The sequence below is a fragment of the Oenanthe melanoleuca genome, chromosome 11, assembly GCF_029582105.1.
Source record: "Oenanthe melanoleuca isolate GR-GAL-2019-014 chromosome 11, OMel1.0, whole genome shotgun sequence".
NCBI classification, from domain to species: domain Eukaryota; kingdom Metazoa; phylum Chordata; class Aves; order Passeriformes; family Muscicapidae; genus Oenanthe; species Oenanthe melanoleuca.
The window spans coordinates 4,003,819-4,025,997 of NC_079345.1; the positions used below are offsets into that span (position 1 = coordinate 4,003,819).

Sequence of the window (22,179 nt, forward strand, 5' to 3'; positions counted from 1 at the left end):
TGGAACAGGACCTGAAGGGGTTAACCTTGACCCACAGCCCCCCAGTCCCTGCACTGAGTCCTGAGCAGGTGGAACAGGACCTGAAGGGGTTAACCTCGACCCACAGCATGTGTGCATTCAGCTCGCCCTGCTGCCTGCCCCTCGCTCGCTGTGCAGCTGCTCTCAGCACTAGTAAAGCCCTCCCAGTGATGATCCCTCAGCTTTTCTCCTGAGTGCCCTGTTTGGGATCAGCAGACCCAAATCCTGCTGGAGACTGCCCTTACACGAACACGGGGGTTCAGAGTCCCGAGCGCTTGTTTGGCACTAAACCCCACCAACCCTCCAAGGGTTAACAAAACACTCGCTGGCAAGTCAGGAAGGAATTAACTTCCATCCCAGCTCGGTGCAGAGCTCTCAGCCCGCTGCCTGAACACAAGTTTACAGAGCTCCCAAGACAAAAGGAGGGAGAACGCGCTCAAGCTGGACAACAACAAAGGATTTCCAGACGTGCTCTGGGCTGCCCAAAACCGAGCCCAGTTCCAGCAGCCAGAGGGAAAGAGTGACCGGGAGTGCTGAGAAGTGAAAACCCGGCGAGTCCCTGCTCTGTGACAGGCAGCAGCAGCGGGGTTCAGCACTCCCTGGTTTTAAGGCTGGCTGTTTTTTCCTCTGCTCTCTGGCAGAGGGGGATCTATTACATTTAATAAGAGAAAGGCTACATAGCAAGTCACTAACGGAGTATTACACATCTATCAGGAGAGTACGGGGAAGCGAGCCTTCTGCAAGGTCTGGTTTTATTTTTCCTCCATGTTCCCCCCCTACAAGCCCTTTATTTTAAGAAAAAAGCAATAAATAACGTGAGCTGCCTGTAGCAGCCTATAAACCTGCTACCCAGCACAAGCCACAGAGGAAAGAGGCAAATCAAAGTTGCAGCATTTGATATGACAGAAAATATTGCTGCTGCAGCTGCAACCGAGACACTTGAAAGATTCCCCCCACCACCCTTCCTGAAGGGAAACAAAAAAATGCTATATATCACACTGCAAATTGGTTGTAATTGTAAATCAGGGAACTATGAGATCCTACATTCCTAGCAACTGGCTCAGAGCAGAGATCCTGCATCTTTAAACAGTAATTCAGGCAATGTATAATTACTCAGAAATCAGAGCTGAATTACAAATACTTTCAAATCCAAACGCACAAAAGCAGAAAGATGAAAGAAAGCAAGGAAAAAACCCACGTATTTCTTACCTGGGACAGCAGAAAAGACAGAGTAAGTTGAGTTTTGTGCTGCATTTTGCCAGACTAGAAGGTACCAGAGGCTTTTTCATTCATGCACTCGGCTGCACTGAGCATATTTTCACTGTGAAACAGCCTTTGAGAAGAGACTCTGCCTTGAGAGCCAGCCAACTTCCCAAATAGATCAGCAGCATCATCACTAAAGCATTGGATAGAGTCTGATGACCAGAACCAATGGCTTTACAAGGATGATTTCTTCACAAAGCATCCCCATTTTGCATCACACATTTTGGGCAAGCACCTCTACAAACACAGCACCTTTAGAAAGGATTTTGCTTAGGTGTATTTCTGTGTTTAGTTTCAGTCTAACATCATGCTTTATAGATCTCAATAGTATTTTCTCTTTTGGAGAATGGAATTGCACAGAGAGGAATAAGAGCAACTCTGAGCACCACTGTAAAGAGATTCTCTTTATTAAAATGTTAATAAGGTAGACTTTATTTTGAATAATTAAAAAAAAAAAAAGGACCTCTGCAGTTTTGGCTAGTTCCAAGCCTGACAAGGAGAATACAGTGAAATTTTTCAGTGCTGTAGAAATATAGGCTATATTTTGTGTTTTTCCCTCAATCTCACAAATCACAATGAAGACAGATCCATTCTAGCCTGCAGAAAAAAAATGCATCATCAGGCAATAGATTTTATTAACTGCTCAGATAATGGCAGAATTGGCTTTTAATTCAACCACCAAGAATCTAGGACAGATTTTCAAAGGTGCATGTCCTTCAATTAGGAAAAGTTTTCCTGTTTGAAAGAGGGAACCTGGTGTCTCGAGGACCTGCTGTCTCTGGATTGGTTTTGCTGCAGCCCAGCTAGCAGCACAGGCAGATGGAGCAAAGATTAGGGATGAATTGCCCTGAGTGCATTTCCAACTCCACCTCTCTTGCCACTCCCCAGCATCACAACACTCCAGTCCTTTTTTTGAGTTGTCACCAGAGTTACTTAGCAGTACCCTTCCCCCATTTTTAGAAGGATCAAAAGTCTCCTCAGCTCTCATCAGTGATGTTTTTCCCTCACTTGCTCATCCAGCAGAAGCAGCTGCCATCACTTTCTGCTCTGCCCCACCACGGGTGGCTGCTGTGCTGCTGGAGATGAGAAGAAACGTGGGAAGGGAAAGGCAGACCCCAAGGGATAAAGGAGCTACCAACCACTTTGAGCTCCCCAGCATCAGCAGGAGCCTCCAGCTGTGAATAATGTTGTTTGATGCAACCACTGCTACTCTACTGCTCAGAGCTTACATCTTCCTTTACACACCCACCAGACCAAAACTGAGGGAAAACACTGTCCTTCCAGGTCTAAACCCTCACAGGCAGCAATAACTCTGTTCCAGTACTTCCATTAAACAGGTGTTTTAATTAATACTTGAGTTGGAATAGAATCCAAACAAAACCCAGCAGGAACTACCAGTAGCAATAATAATGCTCTACGTAACCACAAAAGGTTCACTACTTAGACATGAAAAGGTAGGTTGCTTTCTTTTTCTTTTTTTTTTTTTTTTTTTTTTTTTTTTTAGGAAGAAAGCCGGCATAGCAGAGCAAAAAAGAAAAACCTTTCAGCTCTTTATGACTAGAAATAAATGACTGACCACCTCCCATTTCTCTTTCAGGGAGCCTGTTTACCACCAGGTATAATTCCCAGCCTCAAAAGGAGCACCTAGGAATTTTTAAGCCTTTGTATGGGGCACTGGGATTTGGACATCCTTAACCCCACAACAGGGGCCAAACAGCTGAGTGAGTTACCAGACCAACCAGAAGTAGGTGGTGGCTGAGAGAAACAAAGGCATATCTGCATCCTGCTTTACAGGAAAGGGACTCATTTAAAAAAAAATAGAAATCAAGTCATGGGGTAGGTGATTCATTGCAAGATAATGCAACATGAGATTTGAGCCAACAGGAGCAGTTATTTTCTAGACAAGGCATGACATGGCTGTGGGGCTGTGCCAGCACAGGGGCAGGGAGGGGAAGGAGGAGTTTGAGGTGTTCCAAGTGGTCCTGCAGGAGCATGGCCATCCCTGCAGCCATGGCACATCATGGGGGGGCACCTGTGTCTGCAGGGCTTAGGAGCAGAGTCCTCTCTGCTAATTAGCTCATTAATGAAGAGCTGGTAGGTTATTAATTAGAGATTAGTAGTTGGGGCAGCTGTCTCAGCTTTAGGTAACGGGAGGAGATTCAAACTCTACAAAACTTTCCTGAGGAGCTGGACAGGAGGCAAGAGACAGGTGATGGAGGGTGGTCTCTCTCTAAACCCCAGCTTGAGGCAACTTTTCTGCACAAATGAAATAAAGTTGAGGTGCCATGGAACAACAGCAATAGAAATATCAGCCTCAGGTTTAAAGCATAGTTAATGAGAGGGTCCAGATCTCCCCTTTTATGGTGAGCTGTGCTTCTCTTCCCTGCCAAACAAAATGAGTAGCAAGCTTAGGCAGTGATTGAGAGGGTCTTGGTTTGTCACAAAGAAATCTCCTGCCATGGCCTCTTCTGATCCAAAACCATGTTAACTGATGGGTGTAATAGGGTCTGTAGTCTTTAGGCACAAAATGCCATCTTTTTCACTGCTAAAATGTGGAGCAACTTGACACGTCAGCTCAGTCCCTCTCCGTGACATCCTCTGGCCACAGGGGCTGAGCTGAGGCTAATGTGAGCAGTAGTAATTGCCTGCAACACACAAGGAGTTTTCAGAGACAGACCCATTAGCAGATGAGGCAGTGACTGCATGCTGCCAGAAATGGCTTTTGACCTTCAGAAGATTTGCCCTATTTCGTAAAAGCTGAGGATCAGCTGCCATGAATCTCTCAGAACAAGAGAAGTTTAATTTCCCATTAAAGTGGGTCACATGAGAATCGTGGATGTGAGAGAGAGGGACTAATGTCCCCTGCCACAGTACTGGCAATCTACACTCCTGGCTGCCTCACCACTTGCATTTTCTTTAAGTCTAGGAAAAGGTTTTATCCCTGGGTAGTAATGGGGGGTGTGACAGCAGGACAAGAAGTTGTAGTAAATGCACCTGGATTGAGCTGGAATCCATAGAGGAGTGAAATCCTATCCTCCTGCCTGAGGTTCTCCAGCAGGAATAAGTGAAGCCACTGGCTGCAATAATGTTTTATTCTGGAGGGTAGATATTCAGAAGTCTGCAACAGAGCTGATTCAGTGAGACTGAGGAATGCATTTCCAAGTACTCTGGTTTTCTGCTTGGCAGTTCTATCAAAATAGGTTTGGGTGCAGATTTCCAATCTTAGTGCAGCTGAAGTTTCCTTGATAAAGATTCACAAAAACACCAGAAGAAGGAGGGTTGCAGTTTGAATTTGAGCCCACAGCTTTTCCTTGTGAGCCCAACCCAAGTAATTATATGTAACCTCTATATACCCAAACTACTGGCAACAGGAAGTTTGGCATTAGTTCAGATTTCTCTAAAACCTGTGGGACATCTGAGTGATTGGTCTACAGTTTCCCTACATCCCAGCCAAGCTCTGGGATAGTAAATGGGTTTTGTTTTCATACTTGCTAACAGGCAGGTCACAGGCAGCTAGAACAAGCTGATACTTCAGTGGAAAGAAATAGGGTGTGTTCCATTGTCAGAACAGGACTAAAAATGGTTAGTCAAACAGGAATTTTACATTTTAGAAAAACCCTTAAGAGGCCATCACACCCTTTTCTGTACAAGTAATAACAATAATCGAAGAAATACCTGTTTTTGTGAACACAGGATCCAGTCTTTCATTTCTTAAAGGAATAAAACCTATTATTATTTTGTTTTGCATGGTTTTGGATCCCTGAGCCCTTTAAGCATAAACAAAATTGATGTTGAACTTCTAAAAGTGAGCTCTTGTAAATCATTCTAGAGTATTAATTTGCAGTTGTGTGCATCTAAATTTCTAACCCTTACTTCTACCAGAAGCAAAATTTTCCTTAATTTAATCTTCATCTGAGCCAAGATGAGGAGCCTTAGATATGTGGTGGGTTGGGCTCTCCACAGAATCTTTTCTGTGGAAAAAAAGTTTGGTTTTATTTCCTTGGTCCCTCTAGACCCCTTTGTGGAAGAAGCTCTTGCTCCTCAGCTGACTTCCAGAATCTAAGAGTTTCCTGGAATAGTATTAGGTGTTATTAGGTATTATCCCATGTCTGTTATGAACTTGTGCCTTTCAGCTGAACCACAGCAATTTTTCTTGTCCTGTGAGCTTGCCCCAACACAAAAAGCAAAACTCCCAGGTACCATGGTTTAGTGACAGCCTGCAGTAATTCAAGCTTTGTAATCCTACACCCCTATCCATGGGCAGGCTGTTGAGTCCTGCCTCTTTATTTACCCTTTTCCAGTAATCCAAAGGCTTTGGAATGGGCTGCCCAGGGAGATGGAGAAGTCACTGTCCCTTTTAAAAAAGACTGGATGTGGCACCTAGTGCCATTGTTCAGGGGATAAGGTTGGACTTGAGCTCAAAGATCTTCTCCAACCTAGTTAATTCTGTGGTTCTGTGATCTCACAGGCTGTTACCATAGATGTCCTCCCCGAAGAATAAGTATAGAAAAATATTCCTGCAGTGTTCCAGAAGGAAAACTGAGGCACACAACACAAAGAGACCTGATTAAGATCACAAAAGTGATCAAACCCAGAGCTGTAAATTGCTAAATCCTCAGGGACTTTTGTGTATTGAAAGAACCTGGGGCCTTCTTGTGGGACCCAGAACCTTCCTCTGTTACTGTGCAAAGCCCAAACTGAACCTCAGCTTAATTCAGCATCTCTTCATTGCCTGGGCTGTCTGTTCCCACTCCCCACACATGCTCTCCCTCCTTGCTCTAACACCTCTGCTCCCCTGCCCTCCCTCCCACACACGATTGTGTCTGGCCTGAATACAGGTGTTCTGGAAGCAATTACAGCTTCGTGCAAGGAGAATATGATGCATGGCAGCTCATTAGTTGTTTGCCATTATTATGGGAATGACTCCTTGTTTCCCTTCTGACCTCACCTATTGTCTAGGAAATGAATGGATATAGGAGTGAGAAAATTTGTTTTGGCAATGGGATCTGTATTTTCCAAGGCTTGGTGATATTGAATTCTGCCCAGAAATACAAATCAGAATAATTAACCAAACAAATGCACAAAAGACCTTATCATTCCCTATTTTGGTAGCAACTATACTAACTCAAAGTCATTATTTAAAATTCACTGTGTAAGTTTATTAGAAAAGTTACTCTTTTATATATTAAAAAAAAAAAAAAAAACATTTCCACAGGAAATGGGAGAAAAAGCAAGTTATCACTGTCAGAAGTTCTTCTAAGACATATCCAAACTCAAGATATTCATCATGAGTAATGGGAAAGTTAATACTGCAGGAATAAATTAGCCACAGAATTTTAATGGCTTTATTGTGTGACAGTTTCTAAAGCCCAACCAAATATCAGCTAGGAAATTCAAATGTGAGAGATATGCTCTTAAATCTCAGTTACGGATTTTTTTTTTTAAATCCCTTCTTATGATATAAGGGTCATTTAAAATATTCCACCATAAATGTACAGCTTACTTATGGGTAGAACATTTCACCATTCTTACCCAGCCACAAGCCAGCTTAATCTTTCATCTTTTCACAGAGGAACAGCAGATACATAAGTATATTTTAGGAGGAATAAAACAGTTGAGAGAGAGAGGGAGAATCTGTCAGTCTTTGAATATCTCTGTGCACAGGGCTTGAGCTGACACATCAGCCCAGAGCTGTTAAACCTCCTGACTTTGGGCATTGCTGCTTGCACTGGAGGTCTTAAGAGAGAGGGGCACTGCTCTCTTCCATGTCATTTTCAGCTGCTTTTTTTTTTTTTTTTTTTTTTTTTTGCCCTGACCATTGCAGCTCTGTGTTTCACATCCCATTATCATAAAAATCTGTTTGCAAAGCCCCTCCATCAGAATTATGATTGTATTTGCCCTGGGCAAGGCAACAAGAGTGTGGTCATGGGTTAGAGACTGGGTCAGGGGCCAGAGGGCTGCCCCAGCAGGAGGACATGGTGGGAAAAGAGAGCAAAACCCCCCTCAGGAAATGAAAAGCCACATCTCAACAACCTGGTCCAGGGGAAGGTGTCCAGCCTGAAGGTCCCTCCAGCCCAAAGCATTCTGAGATTCCCTGATTTTCCAGCCTGGCTGTGGAGGGCAGGCTGGGCAGCCCCAGCTCTGGCTCAGGGTGAGTTCAGGGATATCCTTGTCCCACTAAACTCAAATTGCCAAGACTTCATCCTTAAACTCCTTCTTCCCCATTTACATTCACAACCTTTTCTCTATGCAACAGTCATGGCTTTTAGGCAGATAAATATCTTACATGCTTCTCAAGGGTGTCATACGCTATTTAGTATTTTCCCTCTGGTATCAGCACCTGTTAAGCATGGAAATAAAGTGATTAGCCTTACATGTTTGGCTTCAAAAATTGATTTCAGGATACATCTCCTTATCACTGGTAGATTTGCCAACTCAAAACTATATTCTCTTCAATGATAAATTTTCTCGGTCTTGAAAAGCAGGAATTGCATTGGGAAATTTTCTGGATGTCTCTGTCTCATGGAATTTTCTATACCTATCAAACCATTTATGACAAAGCTCTCTGATATTATGTAGCCTTAGAGGAAATTTGTCTCTGCAGATCTAGACATAACTTAAGGAAAAAAAAGCCCTTGTGATGCAGGGGTGGAAAAATTAACATTTGAAAATTGAATGTTCTTTTAATAACCAGAAAGTTGTTTTGTTTGGGTGTTTTAGGTCTGAAAATAACCTGAAATTTTAATCAGGAAAATCAGATTGGATAAAACATAGCACTCAACCTGCATCAGGGAATCCTTTCTGCCCTGCTGCATCCAAAGGGTGCATTGGGGCTTGATGCATCTTCAAGTTTTGGCTCCTTAGGGAGGAATCTTTCTCAAACAAACTATTCTGTATACACCAAAAACATCTGATTCCTACACTGCTTCTTTACATGCCTTTGAAATACTGTATATTATGCATGAATTCTTGGTTCATCATGTATCTTGAGATCTCTTTGTATTTCATTGTTTGTCTTCAATTTTGTATCTTGCTTATGTAAAATTCATTAAGCCTTTGTAAATATGAGGAAAAAACCTGTTCCCTTTGCTGTCTCCCTTGGGATGCTAGAAGGTTACCTTGCCTCATGCTCAGCTGTAATCTCTCTCTTGGGTTTAGCTTTTAATGTGTGCAGTACTCCAAGAAAGAGGCAATCTGGGGATGTTTTACTAGGCTTAGCCTCAATGTGGAACAAACAGCTCCTTTTGAATTGATGGATCTGGATCTTCCAACAGTAGAATAAAATATTCTTGTATTCCCTTGCCTTGGTCAGGTTGTGACCACAGATTTACCTGCTTTTTGCTGCCTGGGTCTGTCAGAGGATGAGCAAACAGCTTGCAGTGGGTCATTCTGGGGCTCTGAGGCACCACTTAACCCTGTTCTGAGGGGTTCTATCAGTTCACTGATAGAATGTGCATGGGAAATTTGCTTTCTTTTAATCAGGAATGAAGGAGGGGTGGGATGCTGTAAGAATGACCCACATCCAGGTACTAATTTCCCCTATTTTTTTCCTGCTTTAAGTCAAAATAGGACTTTGGTAAAGCTAAAAAATCCTACTGGCCATGCTTGGTAAAAATCTATTGCTGCATGGTCTCGTGCCTGCCATGCAGCAGATCTTTGGTCCCCTGGGAGCCTCAACCCAATGACATTTATTAGAGCAGCTTTGAGCACGTTCAGCTTTGAGCTGAACCCATCACTGACAAGCCAGCAGATCAAAGAAGCCACAGTCAGCTCCACAATACCTTTGTACCCTCATGCTACAGTTAACAACAACAGACCAGGAAATCCCCTGAGCTGCAAATAGTTGGAGGCTGGAAAAGCACTCAGGGGAAAGATCATGAGAATGGTTCGTTCCTGCTCCTCCTTAGGCATCTGTTTATGGCCACTGTTGCTGTGGGTCTCTCAGACACCAGGGTAAATGCATTCCTGAGAGATGACAAAAGAATTGCTGAGATGGTAAGGAGGCAGAGCAGAGGGGAGGGAGCTGGGGGCTGCTGTTGCAGTGGTCCCTGTGCACAGCAGTGATGCTGGCAGAGGCTGGCACCTCAGGGACCAGCAGGCAGCAGTCCCTCCCCATGGAAGAGCAGGAGGTGTCTAGGCTGGCCCATCTCACTCTGCTTGTGGCCATCATTTCACCCATTTCCTCCTTTTTAATCAGGAAAAGCATCCCTCCCCTCAGTGAGGCTGGTGATGCTCAGGGGAAAGCAGGGGGTCTGTGCAGCTGCAGGGCAGGGAGGGTGCCCTCCAAGGGAAGCTGTGCTCCTGTCAGGATGCTGTTAGCTCAGGCAGTGCAGGTGAGATGGATGGAGACAGCACAGCTGTTCTTGTGCTAGGCACTGAGCAGAGCTTAGCAAGGAAAAAGAAAATCCAAACAATACCAATTATTCTGTAGTACTAGAAGTATTCTATAGAAACAGAGATATTTTCTAAGCAGCTATTTTTGTCCTCATTTGAAGAATAAAAGGAGCATTTTCTTCAGAGAGCTGGGGAAGATCTGGGGAAGCAAACCTGTTTTCTGAGAGATTCCTCCCAAAGATGGATGTCTGGCTCCAAAAAATGTTCAATGTGATCTCCTAAAGCCCATGTACCACACCCTGTGCAGCAGCACTGGCCAGCTGCAGCCTAGGGAGATCTGGGCATCACAGTGTGAGGATGCAGCAAAGATAATAAATGCTGAGAGGTGCCAGTTTTCCACTTTTCAGCAGGTTTCAAAGAGATTCAATAGCACCAAGGCAACAAGAGCTCTTAGAAAGCTCTGGTGAAAGTGTCTCAAGTGCAGATCCTGGAGTGACCTGGGTGGGTGGCACACAGGAACAGCATTGCTGAGGTCCAGCTGCTCTGGGAGCAATGGCAGTGAGCTCTTTGTCACATCTGTGCCACCCTTCCCTGCAGCCCAGCACATCCAGGACATTCCATAATAAAACATCAGCTCAAGGCATTGGCTCTGTGTCTGGCACCCAGAGAAATGTCAACTTTTTGTGCTGTGGAAGAGGAAAAATTGGATTTCTAAAGCTTTTTTCATCTTTTTTTGTAATTCTTCCTGCTAAGTAAAGAGGGATTAAAATAAAACTTCAGACCAGAATGCACAAACTAAAATACTGCTTTATTTTAGGAAGGGGGATTTTGGGAATGCTGACTCAGCTACTGGAATCAGCACTTCCCTGATTGCCCTCAGTTTGAGACCAAAATTTAAGTATTTAAGTAAGACACAACAAAATGAAGGGTGCAGATGAGCTTGTTAACCACTGGGTAGGAGAGAAGAAAACTGGTTCAGTGGAAGCAATTATTAATAATAATTATTAACAATTAACTCTTTCAGTCTGTTGAACACTGAAAGCCAGAGATATAAAGTAATGGCAATCAAATGTTATTAAACATGCCAAGTGCCTTAAGAGATAATCATATACAATCAAGCCTCAATAGGGAGAAATAAAATTTACTTATGATTAGATCCAAGTCAAAACAGTCAAAACAGATGCAAAAGGAGAGAGTAAACTCAGCAGATAAAAGTCCTCAGGATATCTACTTATATGGAAATTTAATGGAGTTTACTAAATAAGTAAGTTGGCTAGAAAGTGATAAAAGCTGGTCTCTGAAGGAAGCAGACAGGTTGTATGTTCTTTGGGAAATGTCATAATTTATCTATCTAACACCATTTCAAAGCTTGTAGTTATAATATTGCCAGGGAGCCATCAGCCTGAAAGTAGAAAACAATCGTTGTTGAAGAACTTCCTGAAAAAACAGCTTTTAAGCCTGGAAAGTTGAGAAGAGTTGGTTTTAATCACAAGTCAAGTTAAGGAAGAAAATAATGAAAAAGAATTCCAATGTAGGCAGAATGCTGTTTCAACATTTAAAACCAGTTGGAAAGAAGAACTGCAGACAACATTTCAGCTTCATACTTTAATCAGAAGATGTCAGCACATAAATTAGGAGCCTTAGTCTACCATGAGAGGATATTGGATCACTAGCACAGGAAAAGAAAACACCAGTAATATTTTCTGCCTAATAAAGAGGGTGAATAGAGAGGAATCTGTTGATCAATAATTTTCAGGCAACTTTAGGCAGGTGTCTTTGTGCAGGTATGGAACCAGCTAACATGGAGCTGATCCAGGCTTTTTGTAGCTTTCAGCTGAAATTGGAAGAGAAAATGGAGCTGAATCCTGGCTTCCCATAACCTCTTTTTCCAGCTGGTTAAGAAAATAAAGCATATTTCTCCCTAAAATCTCTCTCTCACTGTGAACTCCTCTGCACAGTGTCATTGCTTGGATGATGATGCAAAAACAGAAGAGAGGCAAAGTGTAATGTTGTAATCCTTCAACCAAAGCCTTCAGTTCTGACCAAATATTGCTGGAATATTGGACAGATTGAAAATACTGGAGTTTGGGGAATCAGTTTTCCAGTGGAGTTCCAGAGTAACCTGCCAGATACATGTGAGCTGGTGTGACAGTATCCAAAACCACATCTCCTGCTGCCATCCCTCCCCAGCACAAAACTGGCTTTGCACTGCCTGCTGCTGCTGCTGCTTGGTGCAAAGGCCTTGCAGACATAAACCTCACAACAAGAACAGACAAAAGGGATTTGTACACTGAGGAAAGCAGGCTGTGCCTGCTGGTGACACTTGCCCTGACTGGAAACTGTGTTTCTATCGATTAATCACAGAGCAGCAAGGAGGCAGAGTGCTAATACATCCTGGGGGCATTGATTAGAGGGATCAATGCTGTCACCTATTTATGCCAGATTTTCTTTCTTGGCAAACCTCTTATTTTATGGCTCTGTGGTTACACAAGAGCTTCTGCCAACACCCACTGCTGAGCAGGTTTTACCTGAGTTCATGTGATTTCACAGGTTTTAGCAGCACTGAGTTCAATCGAGTCCAGTTTGTAGAAATTCATCCCAAACCATTTTTCCACACCAAGAAATGCATCAACCTCAGTCAGCAGGTAAGAAGCTGTTAGAGATGCCAGCTTGTCTTGTTCCTTCCTCTTTGCCACGACACAAGCAGCATGAAAACACATTCAGGCTGATACATTTTTCAGGCCTTTTACAATATGTACTCAGCTGGTTCAGCTGACAGAACTATCCAAGTATTATAAAGCATCCAAACATCACATCTTTATCTCCATCCTAGACTAGCAGGCAAAAATATTTTTATTCCCCACCAGAGAACTGGAGCATTTGTCTCCAGGTACATTCTCTGCAGGTGTTCTCTCCTACTCTGAATTTTCTTCAGGCAATTCATAACTGTGGCACAAATGGCCAGTCCATAGCATTGGCCATTACTCACATGGGGAATGCAGATGCAGACAAACTGGTTTCACAGAATATTTTGTTTCTTTTTCCACAGAAGCTAAAAGGTCTCCTAGATTTCACACTCATGAACATAATTCTTCATCAGGGCAGTTCAGGTAAGAGACAAGGTTTGCTGGAGATTTTGGTAGGAGCTGCACCACACCTGATGCTTTGCATTGAGGAGATTCCCTTGATAGCCAGATGAGCTGAACCAGACAGACAATGTACAATAGCACCATCTGGTGACTCCCAATAATCTCACTGTTGCCCCAATTGCCAAAGACAGGATCCACTGAAAAAAGAAAGAAAAATAAGGGTATACATATTTGTAAAAAGGAGAAGGATTCAGTAAGAAATCATTTTAAGTTACAGAGCAATCATCTCCATGTGTGTGCAATTTTCATACTGCATGAAGTGGTAACAGCAAAAAGAGATGGTTCATAGAGGATTTGGGGAATCTGGTTTTAGCTAATGACTGTGTCATTTTCCATCCCTAGTCAAGCAAATTCTAGCATTTAACAAAATATTCAAAAGCCAACCCAAGCCCCAGGAAAACCACACTTGGTTAGTATTTAGTAACCAAGCATTATGCACCTGTGCAACTCAAGTGGGATCATCTTTCTGCTTTAATTGTGACCTGTTTGAGTAGAAGATTGTGTTCTGGAGATGAATCTGCAGCCTCTGGGTGGGATAGACTGATCTGGGAGTGTTGTTCTGGGAGTTCTCTGGGAGACAATGCTGCAATCATAAATCCTGGTGAAATAATTACAGAAATATTTTCTTTCTTGTATCCTTAAAGGATTTAATAGAGTTCCCAAATTCTTTAGCTTCATTTATTCCTTGCTGGTGTAGCCCAATCTCTGAGCTGAATTTTGTAAACACCCAGCCCAGTTTTCTGCTGTGAATGTGATGTGATTAGGGACAATATCCAGGCAACAAGCTGATGCTTGGGTAAATCCATCTCCTGAAACAAAAAACTGAAAGATTTCTGTAAGAGCACAGGAGGAGCATGGAAAAGTCCAGGAGCTCCTTTTCATGGTTGTGTGGTTGGTTATCACTTAGAAATAAATTGCAGGAGAAACACTGGAGAAAAAGTTTCAACTTTCTGTGACTACAGCTGTGTTTATTTTTTCTAAAAAAAAAATGATCTGGAGTAGTTGGGCACAATAAGATTTTCTGCAGAGTTAAATCCAAAGAAGAAGGATTGGGAATTTAAGTAGCAGTCCTGGACCTGATGAGAAGTCACTGGAGAGTGAAGCCAATAATTACAAGGTCATTGTACATCTCAGGGGTCTAAATGATACCCTTAATGCAATTTTGTTCTGCACATGGATCCCAAAAGATTTCCATGACTCTGCTCATGTCAGCTGGGACATGTGTTTGGTGCTGTGCCATGAATTCCTCAGTGACAGCACCACATGATTTTTCAGCCTTTTCAGGTCCTTTTTTTATATTCAGATGCATATGAAGGGACAATCTTGCTGCAGATTTTTCATTTAGGTATGTCTCAAAACTGTGAAGAAACCATTTTGAGCTGTCTTCTGTGGCTAAGAATAAATTATTGTCCTTTTGATTTATTATATATGTACCTGGTATTGCAATGACCTGTAGCCAGCAGGAGCTCAGATTTTGATTTTGTATAACTTGCATTAGTTTTCTCTATTCATGAAGAGTGAACAATCTGCTCCTCTGCTATATGTATATTCATATTTTCTTATTGAGGAGAGAAATTGGAAATATCCAGAGAATGGGATAGAAAACTATTGACTTAATGCCAAAGATCTTTCCAAATCAAAATAAAGAACTAATAATCCTCGTTGTGCCTGTCAGCTGTAGCCAGGTTAATGGTATGATGATAAAAATAAACAAGCTCTTTCACAAACTGGCTGTAGCACACCATGGAACTCATAATGCCCTGCTTGTGGTTGGCCATTCCTGCTGATTTTTCCATTTTTTGGGGCAGCAGAGATTTTTCTGTGCTGTTTGCCATGTGAAATAGGAATTCCAGGGATTGGCTGTGGCTTAATGCACTCTGTACAGCTGATAGATGTCTGTGTGTGTGTGAAAGAAGCTTTGCACGTCATTACATCCTCCAAGGGCTTGAGCCATCCAAATCCTTTGGGCTGTGCCTGTTCCCTATTTCCCAGTGAAAAGCAGACAGAAAATGCTCCTGCAGATGCAGGAGATTTCTTCAAGGAGACAGTGCTTTGTATTTATTCCATAGTGTCATCCTCTGGTGAGCTCTTGACTTCTTGTCTGGGATCCATGGAACATCATTTTGACTACAGAGAGCCATTTCAGGATGATTTATTGCACCAAAACCATTGGCACAAGCACAGGAATATATTCTGGTTCCCATTTTCTGTCTGGTCCCATGAGTGCTGCTATCCCTCATGTTCCTCTGCTCAATACCCAGGGGGATGAGTGTGGGGGTGTAAATATGTATTATTTACTTGTTGAGCTGGGAGTGAGGTCTGACACAGATGATTTGCAGCGTTTCCCACATTTCCTGTAGGGAATGTGTGCAGAGAGGGAAGGGCACTATTTAGATCTCTGGAACAAGCAGGAAGATTTGAGGAGAAAGCACAGCAAATACAGCAAATACACAGCACCAGCCCCTCACCTCTGCCCCTCCAACACACATTGCCAGTGTCACATGAGTGCTGGGATGTTGGAGCAGGGATTCACAGCCAGAAAATCCTGCTGCTCACATGCTGGGTACAGCACAGGCCTGGCAGTGGCTGCTTCTGCTGCCATTTATATATACGTATATTTTTTTTTTTAATTTTTTTTTTTCTGTTAGAAGTCCTTTGAAAATCCCCTCCTGACTCAGCTTGCATCTTTAGATAATTAAATATTTAAACAGGCACTGGATTCTGTCCCCAAGAGAGTTTTGTTCCCTCCACTTGTGGACCTCACTGTATTTCCTGCCATTTTTAAGTGGCATATTGATGTCCTGGAAATCCTAACAATGCTTATGACTGGAAGGGGACAATGCCTTGTTCTGATGATTCATGGAAGGTGTTAACATCTGCAGTCAAAAACAGGACCCTCAGATATATGTTCCAGCTCATTTTAGTTCTTCACATTTTAAATCATTTTTGCTAGCTATTTTTTACAAAACAGCAATTTAATTTTTTTGGGGCGGTGTGGAAAGTGAAGAAGCAGAAACTTGGTATAAAAATTTGATATAGTTTTCTTGTCAAACCCTAAATCTTTAAAAATGAGGATTTCTCTGTGTCCAGAGATAGAATCCTATCGCACACTGAGTTTCTCAGGCTTATAAGCTATTCACTGAAAGTCAAAAGTTTATTGAAGGAGACCTGCAATGTAAAGTTGTTTCCTCTAAAGTATTATTAACATTTGACAGACACTGATAGATGTTACTAAAACATCTTGGAAAGGCAAAGGAATAATTCATCCAACAGTTCCACTGATTTCGCTTTTTGATATATCCCCTCATAAAAAAAATATCCTTTGATGGATATTTTTTCCAGAATAGAATGCTATATCTGAAAAGTGGAAGCAAAATATTTCCTGCAGTATTTTCACACTGATGAAAAGCTTGCAAGAAGGAAAAGGTCACTGCGCTAGGATGCAATGAAATAATTAATATGAAATAATTAATACCTAAGACACAATAGAGAAGAAATAATGGCTGGGTTCTGCCTGAAATACCCACTGCTGACTTTTGGGTTCCTTTCCTCATATAAACAGGAAAATTTGAAATTTGATTTTGAGGAAATCCTCAGCTGGTTTTGAATTGTTCCTTATAAAAGCTATTAAGTACAAAAAGTCGATCTCTCCTTTTCCTTTGTGTAGCATCATTTTCTAACTCTCAGTTTGGCTTTGGGCAGCTGAAGTTTTTATATGAGACTGTTCTGAAACTCTTTTTGCATGAGCATTTCCCCCAGCTTCAATCCCTGCTCTCCTTCTCTTGAATTATTCAGCAGCACAGATAACTTATTGGCATGAATCTGCCACCTTTGTCAGGAGTTTATCTACCTCTTTTCTCAGATAATCCCCTATGACTAGCTAATCTTTCCTTTTGACTTACATCCCATGAACCTTTGAACCCTTATTTTTTTTGTTGTTGCTACAGCCCTAACCACTTCAATCTCTGCTGAGCATCTTATATTTATTTCAAGGACCAAAACTGTTCATAAAATGTTAATGGTGTCTATCTTATTTCCCCATAATGCTAAAATAACTGTGATGTTCTGTGGGCTTGTCTACCCCAAGAAAGCAGTGCACAGCAAAGCAAGGGATGAATTTACAGCTCCTCACTCCTCTCACAGACATTTTAAGGGCACACTGAGTAGAGGATGAGTTCTTACTCTATTAAACGTGGGGTAAGCTACCATGAACTTAAATGTTCATGGGGCTTTAGAAAGTAGCAACTAGGGCAGAGAAAAATCCATATAAGCTCCCTACTTCCTGTGGCAGAGAATTCCTGTATTCCTAAGCTGCTTCTTCCCTGTCTCTAAGAGGGATTTTCTTGTGGCTATAGCAGCGTGGAGCAGAGTTGTGTTCAGGTGCTCCCTGCATCTCCTGGTGGGTAGACATCAAAGCACTCAGAATAAAATGGCTGAAAATTTCCTTTCAAATTAGTGCTTCTTTAAATTGGAAGCTTGGCTTGCAAAGAACTAATGTGCATATTAATTAATTCATTCTTCCACTTCCTTTGAAAAAGCTTTCCTTTGTGAGGGCAGAAAAGGAAAAGGCATGCAGGAATACTTTCATTGTTTTTGGTTGTTACCCAAAACACCAAGGTTTTTAGCTGCAGCTCAAAATTTCCCATGAGAATTGTGTCAAAATTTAAATATTTTTCATATTCAGCTGTATTTTTAATTAAAAGGTCACATTTTCCAAACAGCTCAAGCTTTACCATCTCTCTGCCTCAGTTCTCTGTCTGTCATTTGGGATTATAATTATTTTCTATCTTTTTTTGTCTCCAGTCTATTTAGATTATAAAACACCTCTTACTGTGTGTTGATCCAGTGCCGAGCAGAATGGGATCCTGAGCTTGGCTGGGATACAAAGTTGCTACTATAATGCAAATCAATACTAATAAATGAGCATCAACCACCTTTCCTTTTCACCTTTTACATTTCACATGTTTCAGTCAATATGCTCTTGAAATTATTGCTGGACTTTCTCTACTCTTATATATCTATTTATCATCTAAAATAATTTTTAAACCCCCACCATGATTGATGTCTCCTAAGAGTACAGCCTTATAATTACTTTCTGTCCCCTTCTGCATCACCTTATACTTCCCTTCTAAAAAGTGTATCACCCATTTACTTGCACATAAGCCTAATTAATTTTGTCAAATTATTTTTAATTTGTTGGCTTTGCTCCATCACATTTGTTGCCCTTCTTCCCTGATGTTAATAAATTCATTCTCTTCTCAAAATACACCTGCTGCCAAGTTTACACATGTAACATGAAAAGTAGTCCCTAAATCATCCTTGATGGGACCAATCCCATTGCCTCAGCCACCCTTTTGAAGCGTTGCTGGTGACATTTCTTGTCACCCAGCAGCCTTTCCTGGAGCCAAATGAACAACTTTCCCCACTTTCCAGCTACACTGACTTTGCAAGTTAACCTTCTGAGTGGTGTGGATTTTAAATTTGCATTGTTTTCATCATCTGCTTCCCCTCTGTCTGATGATTTGCCCTCGTGCTCAGCAGTGTCTCTCACAAGACCCAAATATTTTGGGTAAGGTTTGCTTTCCCTGCTTGTCAGAGAAGGAGGGAATGGGATGGTTAAAATGCTGTGATGAATTAAATGAAAGAAAGCAAGTCATGACAGGAACCACGCTCCAAAGCTGAACAGACTTTCAAATGGAGTATTTTAAAGGTAATTTGAGAGGAATTTCATCGCTGCACATTTGTCAAGATGCCACAGCAGGTTGACCTTCCCATGCTGCTGAAGAGATCTGCACTCCAAGGGCCTGATATCTCATGAGCTCACCCAATATCTCAGGTAGCTCTTGAGATTGACAGGCCTTTTTTTGCAGCCATAAAACTAAGCTTGAGCATCTTTATTCTTTGGTGCTATCAGGTCTGGCCTTCTGAGCTTGTTCCAGCAGAAATAGAGACTTTTCACAGGGGAAAACTGGAACAAAGATAGGTAGTAATCTTTCTAAAAGAGAGAATCAATTAATAAAGTCTCCTGGATTTGCTCCAGGACCAGCTTTGCAGGGATGTCTTTGGAAGCACTGCCATCTATGAGCAGTCAGGACTCCCCAGGCAGCACAAGATCATTCAGAGTGTGAATTATAGACCTCAGCCTTGAGAGTATAAATGATGGTGGGGAACAAGAGGGCAGATAGAGAGTTGTAATCATTCCAGCTTCAAAGTTAACTCAGCACTATATTGCTTCACTAGAGTGCAGGAAATCAGCAAAGAGATCTGATGCACCCTTGATGGAAGTTCCTTGACATGCCCTGGTTGTTAAAACAGACTTCCTCCAGCTCCTTCATGCTGTTTGAACAACAAACATTTGAACAGCTCCCACAGCACACAGACCTCAGGATAGCCAAGGGATTCATATCATAAACTCATGCTTAAAAAGAGGTGAGTCCAAGATGACTAAATGTCCCAACACACCAGAAAAATGCACTTACAATATCGGTTCATCTGCCTTTATTAATAAACTGACATGGTGCTAGACCATAATGTAGAAGGCAACATTTGGTCTGAGTTTAGTGATTGATAACTTTTTAATGCCAACCATTAAAATGCAACTAGCTGGTTGCAGTTGTTCCTGCTTGGAACAAGGTAGAAGCCATTCCAGTAACAGTCAAAAAATTTCTAAATGTTAATACTCCATAAACACCTGCACGGAAATTTGTAAGAGCAGAATTAAATCTGCATGTGCAGTAAATACAAATCACAAGCGACATAAATATTTTGATAGATCAGTAGACAATGGGACAGGCTCACCAGTCACCCCCAGAAAAGGACTGATACATGCATGGGTATAGATATATTATATAGATATACTTAAGAATGTACTAAAAGTACCATTTAGTTCCTACAGATCTGGAAGTGTAGTCAGCTATGAGGGGTAATTGTAGTCTACTGACCTGTAGCCCCTGCAGCTACTCACAGAAGCACAGAGCTGATTATTTCTCAGAAATGCTCTCTGGGGTTGTAAAATGTATTTTGCTTAATACAGTGATGGTGGAGCTTCAGGTCATGGGGAGTGAACAGTGGGCTTTGTAATGAGCCTCAGAAAGAGAAGGGCTCTCAGAGCCTCCTCTCTGTGTGTCCTGGAACACTGAGCAGTGTTTTCCCTGTGTGTTTCTGCCCTGCTGTCAGACTGGAGCCCGTGCTCACACAGCCATGTGCACACACACACAAACCAGCACTCTCTAGAAATCCCTTTAAACACTGACTCTCCCTCTTAATAATCCCTCCCTTTTGTGAACAGTCCCACATTAGGATAATCTCATTATGGGGTGTCTCCTTGACAGGTTAATCTTCTCAGTTACCTCCTGAAGATTTTGTCGTCTTTTAATCTGGAATACAACCGGATAACATCTACAGATCAATATCTCCTTTGTAGTCGTGTTGCAAAGGCTATGAGAGCTGTTCTTCCATGCAGTTCAAATGCCTCATTAAAGATTTCTCACACTGTAAAACCCTTCCAGAGATATCATGCTTTCATTTGCTATACACTCAGTATAATGTTCCTTAATTCACTCGAGTGTTTTAATGTCTGTCACAGTGACTGTTCCTTCCTTAAAGTCAATATATTTCCTTAAAATAAACTTAACAGCTCCTACACATTTTCAACAAGTAGTATATTAATTTGAACAAGCTTTAAGTGAATCATATCAGAACATTTCTTATGATGCTCTGTCATATTTACTGCACACTTCAACATGAATATGGTATATTCCCATTTGTTAACTTTATGTCTCTGGTGACAGTAAATTAAAATGATCTGTTGAACTCATGATTTTCTCTTTTTGCCTACACTTTTTAGCATAATTACTTTTCATCATTTTATTGACTTTTTTTCCCTCTAGTAGAATGTTTCATATATATCAAGGACTTTGAGATTATATTAAGAAAAGATTGTGAGATTACCTGTTGAACATTCTTGGCTTTGTGCATATTTTTAATCAACAAGATTTCTTGTACATTCACATAATTTGTTTTTCTTCTTTTCTAAACAGCATGATGAGGGAATTATATGGGCCAGAAGGTTCATAACCATTACCATTCCCTAATGCTGGTTTCTCTATGGATGAATTCTACTCTCTGAAAAGCAGTGAATAAATGTACTAGATATTTCCTTCTATGGCAAATATCATAATTATAGAAAGAAAGAATAGACACTGTTAGAAACACAGAATAAACTTTCAAAAGATATATGACGAATTAAGACTAGCAGAGAATGAGTGTTTCACTCAGAAAGGAGAAAAAAAACCCAAATAATGATTTGTCATTTCACTCTTTGGTAAGCTTCAGTGATTAAGAGTCTGAAAATTTACCTGGTCTCAATTTACACAGCAAGGTGTTTATTAGTTTGTCAGATCTCACATAGGCAGAAGCTAATTTGCTCATAGGGTATTCTGTAATTATACTACTGAGTAGTTGTTTTAAGGGATCCAGTTTTAATTTCTTCCTCTTTGATATAGTCATTTAATTACAACACAGCACGATTGATTAATTGCAAGTACATTATTTTTTTCTGAGAATTCACCCAGAAAATACAGTGGGATATTAGAGAGTGCATGGCAAAGAGCTGCAGGATTTAGTTTATGAGGCCAAAAGAGCATTTGCAGAGTATAGACCTGGTGTTCTAGGTAGAAATGCTGCACAGGTGAGGTGATTCTGTGTTAAGTTCCCCACTTCCATCTCTTTTTAATTGGTGATAGGGGTGGGGATCTTCAGTGTCTCTGTTTGCCCGTTTGTCAGAGCTCTCCTAATGGCCCTGATCCACAACTCAGTGAATTCCATGAAAAGATTTCTATTGACTTTGGAAGCCTTTGGACTTGGCTGGTTACGAGCTCGTCTTTCTTTCTGATCTGCCAGCTTCCCCCAGCCTTTGAGGGCAGCTCAGAGTGGGGATAATTGAATCAGCACGGGCTCCTCACCTCTGCTCCCTGCCTGGGTGAGGCTGGCCTTGCCCAGAGAGCTGGAGGCAATCAGAACCTGTCAGATGATGCCCAGATTGCCTTGTTACCTTTTCCTCAATAATTTCCCCGGTAAACACAGAGGTTAGAGACAGGCTAATAGCCAGTGAGACAGTTGGTGTCAGCAGAAAGCAGGTTCACTAAGCACAGGAGAGACAGCAGACACAGGCATTGCAACACAAACACAAACACAAAACCTTTGGGAGCCCTCAGGAGCCCACTCAGATCTGTGTTGGGTCAGAGGAGCTGTAACCAAAGGAGGTTGCCCTGTGTGTGCAGCCTTGCCCTGATGCTCCAGGATTTCTGGGAGTCTCAGCTGGTGATCCTGAAATGCACTCCAGCCCCCAGGAGCCCATTCCATCAGCCCAAGCACACAAGGCTCGTTTTGGGGAGGCAGGTCACAGTCAGAGTGA

At 41.8% G+C, this 22,179-nt stretch overlaps 1 protein-coding gene across 2 annotated transcripts in view; it reads right to left on the minus strand.

Moving 5' to 3' along the window:
• CDH13 (cadherin 13) overlaps positions 1–1,411 on the minus strand; it is a 425,128-nt gene extending 423,717 nt beyond the window's left edge. Inside the window, exon 1 of one of the 2 annotated variants that reach the window (XM_056500421.1) lies at positions 1,228–1,411. In XM_056500421.1, coding sequence (XP_056356396.1) covers positions 1,228–1,272 — 45 coding nt within the window. In that variant the 5' untranslated portion in view covers positions 1,273–1,411. The remainder of the gene's footprint in view (positions 1–1,227) is intronic. The other variant, XM_056500420.1, reaches the window with a different exon arrangement.
• Between the last annotated feature and the right edge of the window lie 20,768 nt (positions 1,412–22,179).